This window comes from Saccopteryx leptura, chromosome 1, assembly GCF_036850995.1.
Source record: "Saccopteryx leptura isolate mSacLep1 chromosome 1, mSacLep1_pri_phased_curated, whole genome shotgun sequence".
NCBI lineage: Eukaryota > Metazoa > Chordata > Mammalia > Chiroptera > Emballonuridae > Saccopteryx > Saccopteryx leptura.
This window is the reverse complement of record NC_089503.1, coordinates 57,085,041-57,102,946: the sequence shown is the minus strand read 5'-3', so window position 1 is coordinate 57,102,946 and position 17,906 is coordinate 57,085,041. Positions and strand designations below refer to the sequence as shown.

The following is a 17,906-nucleotide window of genomic DNA, read 5'->3' as shown; positions in this document are numbered from 1 at the left end:
CAGAGAAGGCATCATCACACATTAGTTATGTAGCTTTGAGCAAGTTATTCAACCTCTAAATGTTTTCATCTGAAAAATGAGAATATTACCCAGGTCATAAAGTTGCTAGAAAGTCAGATCAGTTTACTATGATGGACACTTAGCCCAGTGAGCAAGCAGGGAGAGGCAGCTGCTGCCACCGACTTTCCCTGAGGAGTTCAGAACCTGATGAGAAGCTGTGGTGTTAGTCCTGCCCCACGTTCCACCCCCACTTTCTTAGACCTGAAGCCAAGTAGAACAGTGGACATGTACTAGGTTGCAGGCAGGAGGGAGGGCCCTAGGAGGACCCCCCTGGAGGGACACACTGGCCAGTGCTTTCTTCCCACTGCCCACTCCCAGGAGAACCCAAAGGATACGGGTTGCTGAACATCCTCTTGAGGTCTACCTTCTCTTTGCAGTAGGGGCACGTCTGCTTCTTTCCCACAATGCACCAGCCGCGAATACAGAACTCGTGGAATCTGAGCACGACTGGTCAAGGAAAATCATGGTAAGCAGCCAGCTGGCACTCCAGCTCTGGAGTAAGGCTCAAAGCCTAGCTTCACCTCATCAGCTGTATCATCTTGGGCCAAGGCCCTTCTCTCTGAACCTATTCGCTCAATTGTGAAGTGAGAATAATGATCTCTACCTTCCAGGGTTGCTATGGGGTAAAGTGGGGGTGATAGAAAACATGGCACAGAATGGGAACTAAGTCCACAACAAACCTTAGAAGTGTTATTCAGGGGGACCTTATTCTGAAACAGAGGGATCTGGGTAGAGGATGCTCCCCCCTATAACCCATCCAATCTTGCGGAGCTAATGTAGCTTCCGGATCCCTCTTTTCCACCCCTGGGTGCCAGCTTCTCTAGCAGGGAACATCACCCAAATGTCTACTTTCTCATGACTCCTACACTCAAAGGCCAGGACAGCATGCCCACTTCCCTAGGACTGCAGTGTGCATATGACCCAGGAGCTCCCGGCAGGATACACGTGATTGCAAGACAGCCTGTACGTGTTCTCGATGAGGCCCTCTTCACTGACATCCACAAAGATCTGCTGCCCACACACGGCACACACGCTGTCCGAGAGGTGTTTGGTAGGCATGCCTGACTCGCTGTAGAACTGGGAGAAGAGCACAAGGAAAAGACAGGAAAGGTGAGAATCAGCCAAAGTGGGAAGCTACCACAGAGGCCTCAGGTCTCCTGGGGAGAAGGTGAAGCGGCAGGAGGAGGTCACAGAACCAGAAAACATTTTCATACACTAAATCTACCTCATCCTTGCTGGGCAAATGGGGGGAAAGGGGACAGACGAGAGGAGGGTGGGAGTCGGATCTAACAGGGACCTAAAGCCTGGCTGGGTCAGCACCAGAGACAGGAGAATGGGAAGGCAAAGGCCTCAGGGCTGGCGACCAAAAGCTATGCCAGGTAAGCCACTCTGTGGCCGAACTAGGGTTCCATCAGCTGTGAACAACATCCCTAAGATTCAAAACTGAAATTTTCAGAGCAATGTTGTTTTGGCAATAAGGGCATTCTCAGAACTTATGGTAGCAGCAAAGAGGTTCAATCCTTTTGGATAGCTTTGGCATAATATCTTGTTGGCCCTGGCTGATTGGCCCAGCGGCAGAGCGTCGGCCCAGTGTGTGCAAGTCCCAGGTTCGATTCCTGGTCAGAGCACACAGGAGAAACAACCATCTGCTTCACCACCCTCCCCCTCCTCTCTTTCTCTTCCACTCCTGCAGCCATGGCTCCAATGGTTAGAGCAATTCTGCCCAAGGCACTGAGGATGGCTCCATTGCCTCCCCTCAGGCGCTGAAATAGCTCTGATCAGAGCAACAGAGTGGGCTTGCCGGGTGGATCCAAGTCAGGGCACAGGCAGGAATCTGTCTCTCTACCTCCCTGCTTCCCTGCCTCTCTCTTACTAAAACTGTAAAAAAATAAATCCCAAACTGTCACACACTATAAAACCATTCATTTCACTTTAAGGAATTTAAAGAAATACAAATGTCAAAAAAGCTTCATGCATTCATTTAAACATTATTTATAATTACAGAAGCAAAGAGTTTTGCAATTCCTCTAAAAGTTAAACAAAGAATCAACATATGACACAGCAATTCCATTCTTAAGTACATACTTCCCAAAAATGAAAACAAACTAAACACACAGTTGTGTGCCAATGCTCACTGTAGCATTACTCACAACAGCCAGAAGGTAAAAACAGTCCATGTGTTTATCAACAACACACAGATGGACACACAAAATGTGGTGCATCCACACAACGGAATGATTTTCAGTCATTAAAAGAATGAAGTTCTGACACATGCTACAACATGCATGGACCTTGAAAACACTGTGCTAAGTGAAATAAGCGGACACAAAAGGACAGATATTATATGGCTCCATTTACATCAAATATCCAGAACAGATAAATTCATCAAGACAAAAAGTAGATTAGAAGTAGTTAGGAGGAGGGAATGGGAAGTTACTATTCAATACTTTTTTTTTTTTTTTTCAGAGACAGAGAGAGAGTCAGAGAGAGGGATAGATAGGGACAGTCAGGAATGGAGAGAGATCAGAAGCATCAATCATCCGTTTTTCGTGGCAACACCTTAGTTGTTCATTGATTGCTTTCTCATATGTGCCTTGACTGTGGGCCTTCAGCAGACCGAGTGACCCCTTGCTCAAGCCAGCGACCTTGGGTCCCAGCTGGTGAGCTTTTGCTCAAACCAGATGAGACCGTGTTCAAGCTGGCGACCTCGAGGTCTCGAACCTGGGTCCTCCGCATCCCAGTCTGACGCTCTATCCACTGCGCCACCGCCTGGTCAGGCAGAAGTTACTACTTAATGAGTGAGTTTCTGTTTGGGGTGATGAAAAATTCTGGAAATAGTGATGATAGTTATACATCACTGTGAATGTAATTAATGCACTAAATTGTACACTTAAAATGCCTAAAATGGCAAATTTTATGTATATTTTACCACAATAAAAAAAGTAAAAAAAAAAAAACAAGCAAAGAAATGGAAATAACCATCAATGACCAACAACATAAGAATACCTAAATTGCCTGACTGGTGGTGGTGCAGTGTATAGAGCATAAACTTTGGACACTGAGGTCCCAGGTTCAAAATTCCAAGGCCGCTGGCTTGAACGTAGACTCACAAGCCTGAGTGCAGGGTTGCCAGTTTGAGCACAGGACACCCCAAAGTCACTGGTTTGGGCAAGGGGTCACTGGCTCAGCTGGAGTCCCCCCAACCACCTCACCCTCATGTCAAGGCACGTATGAGAAGCAATCAATGTACAATTGAAGTGACACAACTACGAGCTGATGCTTCTCATCTCTCTCCCTTCCTGTCTCTCTCTCCTTTAAAAAAAAAAAGGATGAAATAATGCCTAAATAAACTATGGTATACACTAAGGGAATAAACAGGCAGCCAGTCAACTGAAGCTTGAGATATCCAGGGTACAAATTGGAGGCACAGAGCGAATGGTACCAAATGTAAAGACGTTTTATCCCACTGCGCCACCACAGGTCAGGCAAGATGAGCCTATATCTACACAAAGAAAAAGATGAGAAGAAAAATCATAGAATGTTCACAACAAAGATGCTTTGGTAGTAGGATTTTTGGTTATTTCCTTTTGCATACTCTTCTGTACTCAAATTTTCCTTAATACTCACTGAATATATATTACTTTTAGGTTAAAGATTATTTATTACCATTATTTATTTTTTAAAAGATTTTTATTGATTTTAGAGAGAGAGAAAGGTGGGGAGGAGGGAAGCAGGAAGCATCCTTTTTTGTACTTGCTTCTCATAGGTGCCCTGACTGGGGCAGGCCCCAGATTTGAAACTGGTGACCTCAGCATTCCAGGTCAACGCTTTATCCACTGCGCCACCACAGGTCAGGCATTTAGTGCCATGATTAACTGCAATGGATAACCAACTCCAGGCTCCAAACAGAAATTCTAAATTTTGCATCCTTTAGCCACATACCATTTCCTCCTCAACCCAAGGAGAAAACACCTGAAATTTATTTAATGAAAAACTTTGTTTTTATTTTGTTTTACAAATTGTGATAAAACAAAATTTACTATTTCAATTTTAAATGTACAGTTCGTTTTAAGTATATTCACATCACTGTACAACTAAGAACTTTACATCTTGCAAGAGTGTATAGTGGAGTTTTAAAAGGCCTTCTGTAGGCCTGACCTGTAGTGGCACAGTGGATAAAGCGTCGACCTGGAAATGCTGAGGTTGCCGGTTCGAAACCCTGAGCTTGCCTGGTCAAGGCACATATGGGAGTTGATGCTTCCAGCTCCTCCCCCCTTCTCTCTCTCTGTCTCTCCTCTCTCTCTCTGTCTCTGTCTCTCCCTCTCCTCTCTAAAATGAATAAATAAAAAATTAAGAAAAAAGAAAAGAATCTTTAAAAAAAATAAAAATAAATAAAAATAAAAGGCCTTCTGTATTTACTACTACAATTTTAGGTGTACCTGTAAGGTTAATTGTACTTAGCTTTCATGTATTTTCTTGAGTTTGCTCTGTTTTTTTCCTTTTGATTCCGAGCAACTATCTTCTGACAGATCCCAAAGCTGGGTGAGGAACAGCAGTGAGGGAGGTGGGGCCCAGGGGTGCCAGCTCGGGAGCAGGGCTGGGATCCAGCCAGTTCACACAGTTTTGGCAGAACTGATACCTAATTTTTTGTTGAGTTCAGCGAACTGATTGTTAAAATGGCACTTATAATCAGGGTTCTCTGTAAGGTGGGCACCTGGAAATCACAGATTTACAATTCCTTACTCTTTTTTAACATTCATCTGCTCAACAGCATATTCTAAGTGCCTGTAGTAATATTCATTCTGTCACAGGGAAAAAAATTTTGATGGAGCTATGCTTGTAATATTTATTTATTCACTTCATAAAACTCATTACACCTTTGAAGAAATACTACATTTAATTCCCTCACGTTTGCTACTTCAGTAAACAAACCTATAACTAAAGAGAAAAAGTGCCTAACAACCAAGGGGTGACAAGCTGTCATTGGAAATATCTTAAATAACAGGTTTTTTTGGTCAAGTATTTAATATTTTTCATTAATATTTTAAAACTCTTATAACAATCCAGTTTTGTGTACTTCTTTTACTGTTCTTATTTAAGTGTTAAATTCATGAAATAATAAGCTACCTTTCAGCATATCTTTTTTTATACCTAAACAGTCATTAGGGCAGAGAACCAGTTGTTAAATTACTTGAATCCCACCACTGGATGGGAGTAAGGGAGACTGGCACCGGGGTGTCCAGGGCAAACACTGCTACCCCTGCCAGGGCCTCAGCTAAAGCTGGGGTTTACCTCACTCAGAGCTGCCCTTCTAGGGAATGGCCTCTTTCAGCCATCGGAACTGCTACCTGATCCCAAGAGTCCTCCAAGGCAGAAAGCAGAGATGCCCCAAGAATCCACGAATACAGAGCTTACTGCCTTCACCCTCACCTCACCCTCTTGCAAAAACCAGGTGAAGTGGCTTCAGGTGAGCTCACTTATCATCACAGATCATAAAGCAGCCCAGCCACTGAGGAAACCGCAGCCCAGAGCAGGAATGAAACAAAGTGGGGTCAGAACCAGACTCTCTGGCTTCACCCAAGTTCTTCCCAAGGGGTTCCATTAATATTTGCTGAATGCTGTAGAAAGATCAGCTACTTAGGTCCCTGTGGGGCAGTTATTCAAAAGGTTCTGATTTATCAAGAGTGCAAAAAGCAATGTGTGTTACTGCCATGGAAAAAGCCCCAGAAAACAGGCTTATTTCACAATTCTCTACTCCCCACCCCACCCCAACATGACTTTTGGGTGTGAATGGAAACTAGACTGACTGACTGTCACAAGCTTATGAGCTCAGAGTGACCATCCAAGGTTCCTGGGACTTACCATAAGAAGAGAGTTACTTTAATTCATATCACAAATTTCTCCACCAAAAGAGAGATACACCAAAAGAGCTGCTCTACACTAAACGGTAGTGTGGAACAGTGGAAAGTAATTGAGAGTGTTTATTAACATACTTATAAAACTTCCTGCATTCATTTCTAAGAACCCTGACATTAATAAATCACAGGTCTTTTTAGGTCAAACCACTCTCAAAGGGGGACCAAGTGATGAATAAGACTCAGTTCCTGACCTGGTAAGCAAAACAGCTCCAACATCAACTATGACTGTCTGGGACAGGAGCTGTGACCACAGAATGCACAAAATACCATGAAAAATGACTAGGGCTGAAAATGTGATATATGCATACAGCAGAATATTATTCAGACTTAAAAAGAAAATGCTGACACACAACAATATGGGTGAACCTTAAGGACATTATGCTAATTGAAATAATCCAGTCACAAAAGTCAAATATTGCATGAGTCCACTTACACGTGGTACCTAGAGAGTGGTTAAATTCAGAGACAGAAAGGAGAATGCTGGTTGCCTGCAGCTGGGGGAAGGGGAACTATGGAGTTACTCTTTAATGGCTATAGAGCTTCAGTTCTGCAAAATGAAGAGTTCTATGGCCTGACCTGTGGTGGCACAGTGAGTATCCTCAACCTGGAATGCTGAGGTCACTGGTTCGAAACCCCAGACTTGCCTGGTCAATGCACATATGAGAAGCAAGTACTACAGAATTGATGCTTCCCACTCCTTCCCCACCCCTTTTCTCTCTCTCTCTCTCTCTCTCTCTCTCTCTCTCTCTCTCTATATATATATATATATATATATATATATATATATATATATATATTGCTTTTTGGGAGGATATATATATATCCTCCCAAAAAGCAATAAAATCTTTAAAAATGGGTAAGATGGTAGCCCTGGCCAGATAGCTCAGTTAGTTAGAGCATCAACTCCAAGCACAGAGGTTGCTGGTTTGATCCCTGGTGCTCATACAAGAACAGATTGATGTTCCTGACTTTCTCTCTCTCTCACTCTCTTGCTGTCCATTCTTCTCTCTCTTTAAAAAAATAAAAAAGGGTAAGAATAAATTTTATGTTATGTGTATTTTACCACAATCTAAAATGACTAGGGCTGCTATTGGAAGTGGGTGATAGTGGCACTTGGTCACACCTGGTACATTGTAATGATCAATAAATAACTGTTGTTTTTTGAGTACATAAATAAATGAATTAGCAAATGAATGCATGGAAGGCTGAAGTTCCCAGGCTTCTTCAAATTGCCTTCCCCAAAGCATTGATTAGATTTGGCATTCAGATCAGGGATATTCTTGAAATTCAAGCTGTGTGGCTCAGAGGCCCAGAGCACACCAAGGCCTACTTGATCAAAGACGGGCAGAAATGAGTCCTGACATTCCTTATCCACTGCCTGAACTGTAAAGGCAGTGCAATCTATCCCTTTTGCCCATGTTGAATTCCATTCTCCCATATCTTGCCTGGTCTGATCAGCTGGCATCCCAAGCCCTAGCAAAAGGCCTGTCACTAAGTCTCAGCAACATCTGCTATGGAAAACAATAAATAACCTCCTGGTGTCTCACCGGGTCACAAGGCATTCTAGTCTTCCTATGACCCATTCCCAATCCCAAGATGGGAACCTGGGGAAACAGCAAACTGTCTTTAGATTCAGCAAGATCACAGGCTGCTGGACAGGTGTTGGATAGAGTGGCCCCTCTGAAAGGGATAGCCATTCTCCATGTCAGTTACTAGGGAACAGGAAGGTCCTTGCATTAAGATACATGGATTCAGAAGGATGGCCTGAGTGATAGAGGAGGGGTGACATGTTTTCATCAGAAACACAGGCTTTAGGTATAGACACTTGGAAAACAGTTGTCTGGATGTGGTAGATGCCAAAATGGCACTAGCTACGCAGAAGGAGGCTGAGAGCTGAGTAAGGAGGGTCTGGAAGCCCTGGAAAGCAGGTGGCCTGATAAGTCAGATTAACCTCAGTCAAGTACCCATGGTTTATTTTCCTGCTATCATCCTCAACCTTTTAATCAAGTCCAATGTGACTGTCTGATCTTTCTGTTCTTGTGCTAAGAGGTCCAGGAAAGTACATGGGATTATACTTGAGCCAAGCTATTAAAGAGTGAGCATCGAGTGGTGAGGGTACTAGATCTCATAGAGGGAAAAAGAATACGAGGCGTCAAGAACTGGTGTTCGAGTCCCTCTCCACCTTAACAAGAAATTCTCCATCCAGGTCTTTCGGTAAAGCTGGAATTTATCATAATTAGGGAATTATCTTATTAGGAATTATCATTTGTAATCATAGAAGCACCCAATAATTCTTCTCCAGACATGGAAAGGATCCCTGCTCAAATCCTATTTTGGAGAGGTCAGTGTAATAATCTCATCCCCTAGGAGAAGCTACCTTGTGGATAATTCTGAGCTCAGTCTCATTTGGACAGAAGAGGGATTCTGAAGATGGTTAGTAGTGATCCACCGGGGGAATGAGGCTATACCTAAATTGGCAGCTGATAACAACCTTCAGATAAAGTTAGCAACAACCCAAGGAAAGTAGAAAATTGGTCCTGTAAAAACAGAATGAAAAGAAAAACAAATTACTAGAGGGTAAAGAAAAGGAACTGGCAAGAGTCACTTTGAAAAGCTGACTATGGGCCCTGGCCAGTTGGCTCAGCGGTAGTGTCGGCCTGGAGTGCGGGGGACCCGGGTTCGATTCCCAGCCAAGGCACATAGGAGAGGCGCCCATTTGCTTCTCCACCACCTCCCTCTCCTTCCTCTCTGTCTCTCTCTTCCCCTCCCGCAGCCGAGGCTCCATTGGAGCAAGGATGGCCCGGGCACTGGGGATGGCTCCTTGGCTTCTGCCCCAGGCGCTAGAGTGGCTCTGGTCGCGGCAGAGCGATGCCCCGGAGGGGCAGAGCGTCGCCCCCTGGTGGGCAGAGCGTCGCCCCTGGTGGGCGTGCCGGGTGGATCCTGGTCGGGCGCATGCGGGAGTCTGTCTGACTGTCTCTCCCCGTTTCCAGCTTCAGAAAAGTACAAAAAAAAAAAAGAGAAAAGCTGACTATGCCCTGGCCGGTTGGCTCAGTGGTAGAGCGTCAGCCTGGCATGCAGGAGTCCCGGGTTCGATTCCCGGCCAGGGCACACAGGAGAAGCGCCCATCTGCTTCTCTACCCCTCCCCCTCTCCTTCCTCTCTGTCTCTCTCTTCCCCTCCCGCAGCCAAGGCTCCATTGGAGCAAAGTTGGCCTGGGCACTGAGGATGGCTCCATGGCCTCTGCCTTGGGCGCTAGAATGGCTCTGGCTGCAACAGAGCAATGCCCCAGATGGGTAGCATTGCCCCCTGGTGGGCATGCCTGGTGGATACTGGTCGAGTGCATGCGGGAGTCTGTCTGACTGCCTCCCCGTTTCCAACTTCAGAAAAATACAAAAAAAAAAAAAAAGAGAGAGAAAAGCTGGCTATGACAAAGACACAATCTTAGAGAATAGCTATCATTGAAAGTGAAGTTAATAATTAGAGAACCCAGGGTCTAGAAATCTCTTCTGGGAAGTGACCTGGTCAAATGTTACTACTGTATTTGTTCACTGTATCATAAACCTTTTCCTCATAATATGTTGTTTGGTTTTTTTTGGTTGAAGATCAGATTTTTAAAAAAATTTTTTTAAATTAATTTTAATGGGGTGACACTGATAAATCAGGGTACATATGTTCAGAGAAAACATCTCTAGGTTATCTTGACATTTGATTATGCTGCATTCTCATCACCCAAGGTTCAATTGTCTTCCATCACCTTCTAACTGGTTTTCTTTGTGCCCTTCCCCTCCCCCAACCCCCTCCCTCTCCTCCCCCCCATAACCCCCACACTCTTGTCCATGTCTCTGAGTCTCATTTTTATGTCCCACCTATGTATGGAATCATATGGTTCTTAGTTTTTTCTGATTTACTTATTTCACTCAGTATAATGTTATCAAGGTCCATCCATGTTGCTAAATGATCCGATGTCATCATTTCTTATGGCTGAGTAGTATTCCATAGTATATATGTACCAAAGCTTTTTAATCCACTCGTCCACTGACGGACACTTGGGCTTTTTCCAGATCTTCGCTATTGTGAACAATGCTGCCATAAACATGGGGGTGCATTTCATCTTTTCAAACAGTGCTATGGTGTTCTTGGGGTATATTCCTAAAAGTGGTATAGCTGGGTCTCATAATATGTATTAAAGTTACAATTCTATATTCATTTTTGAGTTTAAATAGATTTTTTAAAATTTTTATTTATTTCAGAGACAGAGCGAGAGTCAGAGAGAGGGATAGACAGGGACAGACAGACAGACAGGAACGGAAAGAGATGAGAAGCATCAATCATCAGTTTTTCGTGGCAACACCTTAGTTGTTCATTGATTGCTTTTTCATATGTGCCTTGACCGTGGGCCTTCAGCAGACCGAGTAACCCCTTGCTCGAGTCAGCAACCTTGGGTCCAAGCTGGTGAGCTTTTTGCTCAAACCAGATGAGCCCATGCTCAAGCTGGCGACCTCAGGGTCTTGAACCTGGGTCCTTCCGCATCCCACTCCAATGCTCTATCCAGTGCGCCACCGCCTGGTCAGGCTATTCATTTTTTAGTTTATTAGCTTAATGTCAACCTCTGTCACTAGAGAGTAAACTCCATTTAGGCAAGGACATTTACTTCTGTACACCATTATAACTGCAGCATATATACAGTGTAAAGGCACATAGGCATTATTACCTAAATACTTGTTGAATGGATGTTAACTTCCTGCAGGGTAAAGTGGTTCTTTTCTATAATGGTCCTAATCTTAAAAATTCCACGGTACATCTGAGATCTGACTTTCCAAATTTTAAGAAAAAAATCTTCACATATCTTGAAGATTTTTTTTTTTTTTTTGTATCTTTCTGAAGCTGGAAACGGGGAGAGACAGTCAGACAGACTCCCGCATGCACCAGACAGGGATCCACCCGGCACGCCTACCAGGGGGCAACGCTCTTGCCCACCAGGGGGTGATACTCTGCCCCTCCGGGGCGTCGCTCTGCCTCGACCAGAGCCACTCCAGCGCCTGGGGCAGAGGCCAAGGAGCCATCCCCAGCGCCCGGGCCATCCTTGCTCCAATGGAGCCTCGGCTGCGGGAGGGGAAGAGAGAGACAGAGAGGAAGGAGGGGGTGGGGGGTGGAGAAGCAAATGGGCGCCTCTCCTATGTGCCTTGGCCAGGAATCGAACCCGTGTCCCCCGCACGCCAGGCCGACGCTCTACCGCTGAGCCAACCAGCCAGGGCCAAGAATTTTTTTTTTAAACAAGAGCAAGAACTAGGGAGGGAGAGAAATGAGAATCAACCCATAGTTGTATCACTTTAGTCATTCATTGATTGATTTTCATACATGCCTTGACTGGGGGGCTCAAGCCAGCCAGTGAACCCTTGCTCAAGACAGTGACTATGGGATAATTTCAATGACCACATGCTCAAGCCAGTGACCCCACAATCAAGCCAGTGACCTCAGGATTTTGAACCTGGGACTTCAGTGTCCCAGGTTGACAGTGTACCCCCTATACCTCCACTAGTGGGGCCAGGTTGACAGTGTACCCCCTATACCTCCACTAGTGGGGCCATCTTGAAAGATTTTATATGGTTTATCTCTTCTATCAAACAAGTGATGCTATCCTGAACTTCAGAGGTGGCAGGAGGCAGTATTAAGAGTCCAGGTGAACTCACCCCTATGGTAGATGCCATGTAGTCTGCACACATTTCTGCAAAGTCCCGCTCAAGGACGCCATAGTAGAGGCCGTAGAAGAGGAGAGAAATGCCAAAGTCCATGGCATCTTCTGGTTTGATCCTGTAAAGGAAGTAACATGATCTGTAAGGTTGCACTGAGACATGACTGCTTTGGATTACTACTCTGGGACGACACAGAATGCTGCCTAAAGTTGGAAGGTTTAAGGGCTAAGAGCAAGTGTTGGCAAACTGAGACCAAATCTGGCTTGCTGCCTGTTTTTATATTGTCTGTGGGTATCCCCTTCTTTGCCACTTCCTCACTCTGTTTCCACTGCCAGCATCCTCCAACTGGCAACCATGCATTGTAGCTACCTAGGGCCCGCTCTGATTGGCACCTACATATTCGGGATTTCACTGCTGGCAACAGTGGTGGGAATCCACTGATGTTACTGGAACAGAGTGAAAATGATCCCAGTGGTCACACAGCTCCTGCCAGGGCCCTGCTTTCCTGAGAATGTCTTGTCTGATGACAAGTGGGCACAAAGTATGCCCATGATCTGACACACCCCACCCATGCGAATGGGGCGGGGCAAGGAAGGAGTTTCCTCTCTTGTTATCTAAGTACTTATATCATATCTTAGATTTCACCTTTTATCCCACAAAGTCTAAAATATTATTTAACCCTTTATAGAAAAATACTGCCAACCACACCTTTTAGAAAAAAAGTCATTATATACCAGTTACCATAAAATTTTAAGTGGCATCTATATATATTCTGTATCATGTAATCATGTTAAATTTTTGTCCACATCTACATGTCTACTTACTAAGAAGGACAAAGCTCTTTTTTTATTATTTTTATTGAATTTACTAGGGTGACAATGGTTAATAAAATTATATAGGTTTCAGGTAGAAGGACAAAGTTCTTGCCTGTACTGTCAGGAAGTTTGTTTTAGTAAGTTCAAGGACCAATAATTTGTAATCTGGGTCTCTATATATTTATTACAGAAAAGTACCCTTTGAGCAGTGAGTTTTTTGTTAACCCTTTGAGTATTCATACATATACGTTTGCACTACTCAAAGGGTTAAAATATTTGTACGAGGAAATGTATACGTTCACTTAAAGCTGTAAATGATATTTATTTTAGAAAACTGTTTTTGCGGCCCTGGCCAGTTGGCTCAGTGGTAGAGCGCTGGCCTGGCATGCAGAAGTCCCGGGTTCGATTCCCGGCCAGGGCACACAGGAGAAGCGCCCATCTGCTTCTCCACCCCTCCCCCTCTCCTTCCTCTTTGTCTCTCTCTTCCTCTCCTGCAGCGAGGCTCCATTGGAGCAAAGATGGCCCGGGAGCTAGGGATGGCTCCTTGGCCTCTGCCCCAGGCGCTGGAGTGGCTCTGGTCGCAACAGAGCGACGCCCCGGAGGGGCAGAGCATCGCCCCCTGGTGGGCAGAGTGTCGCCCCCTGGTGGGCGTGCTGGGTGGATCCTGGTCGGGCGCATGCAGGAGTCTGTCTGATTGTCTTTCCCCGTTTCCAGCTTCAGAAAAATACAAAAAAAAAAAAAAATCAAAGAAAACTGTTTTGCTCATCAATCTTGTAATGTTTAACCTACTAACTAGACATCTTGTACCAATAACCTAATCAGTATCATAAAAATGGTCAATTCTGTTTTCCTCCTTGTAGAGTTTATACAAGTAAAAAGAAACTGTAATTATAGACTCAATGGCTCTAAAACATAATGCAGAATGTTGACTTTTTAAAAAAAAACCCATATAGATTAAGAACATATCTGAAAACACCTTGGTTTTCTTTGATAGGGGTGTTAGACTCTATACTGATGAGTTCCTATAAACCTCTGGTGCCTGCTTATTCTTTCAACATGTTCTACCCTTAGAAGAAATAATTCTATGGCTGTCCTCTCATTGCATAAATAGGATTTACCCCCTTCAGTTTAAAAAAACTCCTGCCTACTGTGCACTAGGTTTGGAAAAGAGGCCCATTGTCATGACTTTAAATTTGAATCCAAAATTTATTTAGCTTCAGTGCACTGTCCCAGGCTTAGGGTTCCTCATGATCCACATCCGTCATCACCTCAGCCTGGAAACCACATTTCTACCCTCCTCTGCCCTACTCACTGTACCTACCAAACCCAAAGCCCAGAATTCCTGGGCTTCTGCCTCAACTGGGGGTGGAAGGGCCTGTATGCTGATACAAATCTTTTGGCAAGCTTTTGACAATATAAAGCAATAGCCACACTCCTACTCCTAGTCATTTGACCTGAGGAAGTAACATAAGAATGTTATCTGGACTTAAATGTTCACAAGTTAAATTTCAAGAAAGGTTTCCTTATAAAAAAAATCTAGAAAGGAAATCTTATAAAGGTGGAATGTCAGCTGTGTTACAAAGCAAGTGTCCATATGTTACATGTGACTTGTGATTAGTACACTACATCTGGACTATGAGATTCCTAAAACTGGATATGCTCCTCGGGCAAGGGGGCATTTCTAGGTCAGGCAGCCCCCACGCCCATCTATGTGGTCTCATTCCCTCACATCTCAGCCCTGGGGCAACTTTGAGCACCTATGCAGACATTGCTCTGCTGTTTCCTTTCTCATAGGTGGATCTGTTGCCAGCTGTGGCCAACTGTATCCTATGAGTTCAAATATCTAGCCCAGGGTTGGCAAACGTTTTCTGTAAAGGGCCAGATAGTAAATATTTTAGGTTTTGTGGCCCATATAGTTTCTACCACAATTATTAAACTCTGCTGTTTTACTGTAAAACCAACTATAGACGACATGTAATGTGTCTATACACAGAAATGAGTGTGACTGTATTCCAGTAAAACATTTTATTTTATAAAAACAGGAGGCAGGCCAATTTGGCCCACAGGACACAGTTTGCCAACTCCTTGTCGTCTTGAACATAAGCCCACTCAGGTAGAATGGATGTTGCAATAAATATATGGACAAGGAAAACAGTTCTATTAGGGTGATGGAGTTGTGGCTGACTAGCTATAATCATCATTCTTTCTTTTGTTACTACACTTTTCCACTAAAATAAAAATTGTTGGAAACAGAACCAATGATCTGAAACTCTAATTTTGTATAATCCCAACATTCCTTTCATTTTGCTAGCACCATCACGGAGGGCCTACCATCCCATCCCTCACGCTCAAGTGTCCTATCCTGTGTACCAAGTTTCCCCTGTTAACAACCAGGACTTGCCCCAGAAAGAAAGGTACATCCCACCAGCCTCTCCTCCCCCAACACACAAAAAGAGTACTCACTTGAATAATAAGTTAAGACCAAAGAGGGTAAACATGACAGCCATGTAGCCAATGATGCCAGTGGCATAGCTGATCTTATAGATCAGCAGGAACCACTTATAAACCAACCTGGAGAAGGAGAGAAAATTAATAGAGCTGACACAGAAACTCTAGTCTGGAGACCTCTGGACCACCAGAATCCCTTTTTCTCACATCAATGGGGACTTACTAAGAAACATAACTGTACAAAGCTTATCATTCCCTTAATTGCAGTAACACCTCCATATGCCAGGAAGCCAAAACTTTGTCTCCTTCTAGTCTTAGCCCAAGAGAAAGAACGAGCCTTTAAAGAAGATTTCTGCCTCAAGTAAACAAAGAACACAGTGGACCTCAGACATCTCAAATTCAGGTTAGCTGGGTAAGAAAGTAAAACCTATAACTATAGTTATGCTCAGAAGGGAACGGAAAAAGCTAGTCTTGTCAAGAAAGAGAATTCAAGGGAAGATGAGTAAAAGGTAGAACTAGCTATAGACTTTCATAGCTGGGCATGGTTAATCTGAATACTGCTTTGCTCTGACCAGTAGGCCAATAATGAAATGAATAATGTCTAAAGACTGATTCTGAAAAATTTTTTTTCTAGAGCAAAAGATAAGGAGGGAGGCACTAAAAAATTCTCTGAATTGGATGTATGTGCATGATTGTGGTGGTGGGATGGAGCGGGGGTTGTGTACTAAAATATTTAGTACTCCCTAGGAGCCAATGAAAAGAAAGCAGTATGAAATCTGGCTGGTTGACTCCAGCTAGGTTCAGAGAGGAAAGATGGTACCAAAATGTAACCAATGTTACCAGAGCCTTTCAAATACTATGAAGATAGGTCTCTAACATCAGAAGTCATTATTCTGTCTCTGATGAAAGCTTACGAGTAATTTAGTCATTTGAACAAATAACCAGCGGACTCTTAATATGCTTTATCATACATTTTCTTTATATTACCCTACATTAGGTAACAAGTGTTTCCACACTTTTAGGAATAAAGACTTCAATGCTCAGAAGGGTGAAGTCACACAGGTCGTATAATTAACAAGTGGTAGGACAGGGGTTTCCAATCCACACCCATTCTGGCTGTATCTTCAGATCAGAGACTGTATCTTCTATATAACGGTCCTTACTATAAAGTAAACTACCTCAGCCAGAGAGGGGCTTCTGGAAAACCAACTGCAAAGATAAATTTCACTTTGTACAGTGAAACTCACATGGCCAAAGAAAGGCCTCAGTACAATGGAACGTACAAGGCATGAGAAAAAGGGCAACCTACAACTTGGAAGACTTTGGACCAGGTAGTCCCAACTGTGAGGCTAGCCAGTCCCTGTGACAGCCTCTCCTGGACCTGCACGTCTCTCAGCACTTACCAACCGCACTGACACAGCTGCTCTCCCGCCCGTCTCCGCAACTTAACCAAGCATCCTTGAGGGGAAGAATCATGTTTTATCCAGCTCGGTATCCCTAGTGCTCAACACAGGGCCTGACACATAGCAGGTGCTTGTTGAATGAATGAATGGATGAATGAATGAATGATGAATGAGAAAATTTCTCTTTTTTTTTCTCTGTTAAGTATAGATATTAAATGACCTCACAAGCTGGGAGCATCAAATAAGAAATGCATTTGGATAAAATATCATACAAAGAATTATACAGCCAGGAGGTGTTTGTGACTCCAAAGGAAATAATGTTTGTTGGAAAACTGCAAATTTGCCAAGATTCATTCATTCAACAAAAATCCATAGAGTAGGCTACTATGCGCCACAACCTGTGGTAGGGTCTGGATATATAGTGACAGAAGAAATAGACGCTGTTCCTGATCTCATTGTTCTAGTTTAGTGGGGGAGACAGACTCTCAAAAAAAAAAAAAGAGTTAGAAACTGTGATAAGCTCTATGAAGGAAAGCTGCAGAGCACTAAGCAGGACACTATAAAAGAATATAATAGAAAATCTAGCTTAGACATCAGAGAAGAGTTCCCAGAAGAAAATAACATTCTAAATAATACCATAACAATCATCAGGTTTTGTTTACTATAGTGTTTATTTTTTCTTTTTTATTCATTTGGGGGGGGGGGAGAGCAGGAAGCATCAACTCCCATATGTGCCTTGACCAGGCAAGCCCAGGGTTTCGAACTGGCAACCTCAGCATTCCAGGTAGATGCTTTATCCACTGCGCCACCACAGGTCAGGCCATAGTGTTTGCTTTTAATGTAAGGTAAGGCCCTGGCCAGGTAGTTCAGTGGGTTAGAGTATCATCCTGATACGCCTAGGTTGTAGGTTCGATCCCTAGTCAGGGCACGTACAAAAATCAATCAATGAATGCATAACTAAGTGGAACAACCTCTCTCTCTCTCACCACCCCCCTTCCCCTCCCTCTAAAATAAAATAAAAATAAAAACAAAAAGTATAAGGTAAGCTACAGGGAAATATTTTGGGGTTTATTAAATCTGTGAATGGGGGTTAGGTCTCCCAATCAGCTTATTTTGGTGAGGCCAAAGCCACGTAAATGTGACAGATAAAAACTGTGTCTTTCACAGTCTAAACCCACCCCACCCCCATACATCCCAACCTGCTAGCTTCAGTAAACCTAGCGCTTCCCTTACCTACATTCTCACCTTGGGGTTGTCTGTACTAGCGGTTTTCGGGTGGCTCGGAAGGTGACAAAGGCTGTGACAGCAGAGAAGAAGATCCAGATCACTAGGAACCTCCACCAGTGCAGCTTCACTGTGAAATAGAGGGGAACAACCCACATCTGAAAGAGGGTCACCATCTGAAACACAAACACAAGCACTTCAGCTCCAGCCAGCTCCCTCCGCAGCTCTCCCGAAGTTCCGCGTGCATCTTATGCGTTCCGCCTCAGCCTGATCCTCTCCCACACTTCCAACTGTGGACAGAAACCTGGGACTATGCTTGACACTGCCTTTTCATCCTTCACCCAAC

General features: G+C 43.9%; 1 protein-coding gene across 3 annotated transcripts in view; it reads right to left on the bottom strand.

Annotated features, from left to right (window-relative positions):
- Positions 1-17,906, bottom strand: part of RNF121 (ring finger protein 121) — a 111,422-nt gene that overhangs the window by 4,833 nt on the left and 88,683 nt on the right. For all 3 annotated transcript variants that reach the window (XM_066367515.1, XM_066367506.1, XM_066367522.1), the window contains 5 exons: positions 17,582-17,736; positions 14,949-15,056; positions 11,668-11,788; positions 1,004-1,137; positions 396-497 (listed from right to left, as the gene is read on the bottom strand). In XM_066367515.1, coding sequence (XP_066223612.1) covers positions 396-497; positions 1,004-1,137; positions 11,668-11,788; positions 14,949-15,056; positions 17,582-17,736 — 620 coding nt within the window. The remainder of the gene's footprint in view (positions 1-395; positions 498-1,003; positions 1,138-11,667; positions 11,789-14,948; positions 15,057-17,581; positions 17,737-17,906) is intronic.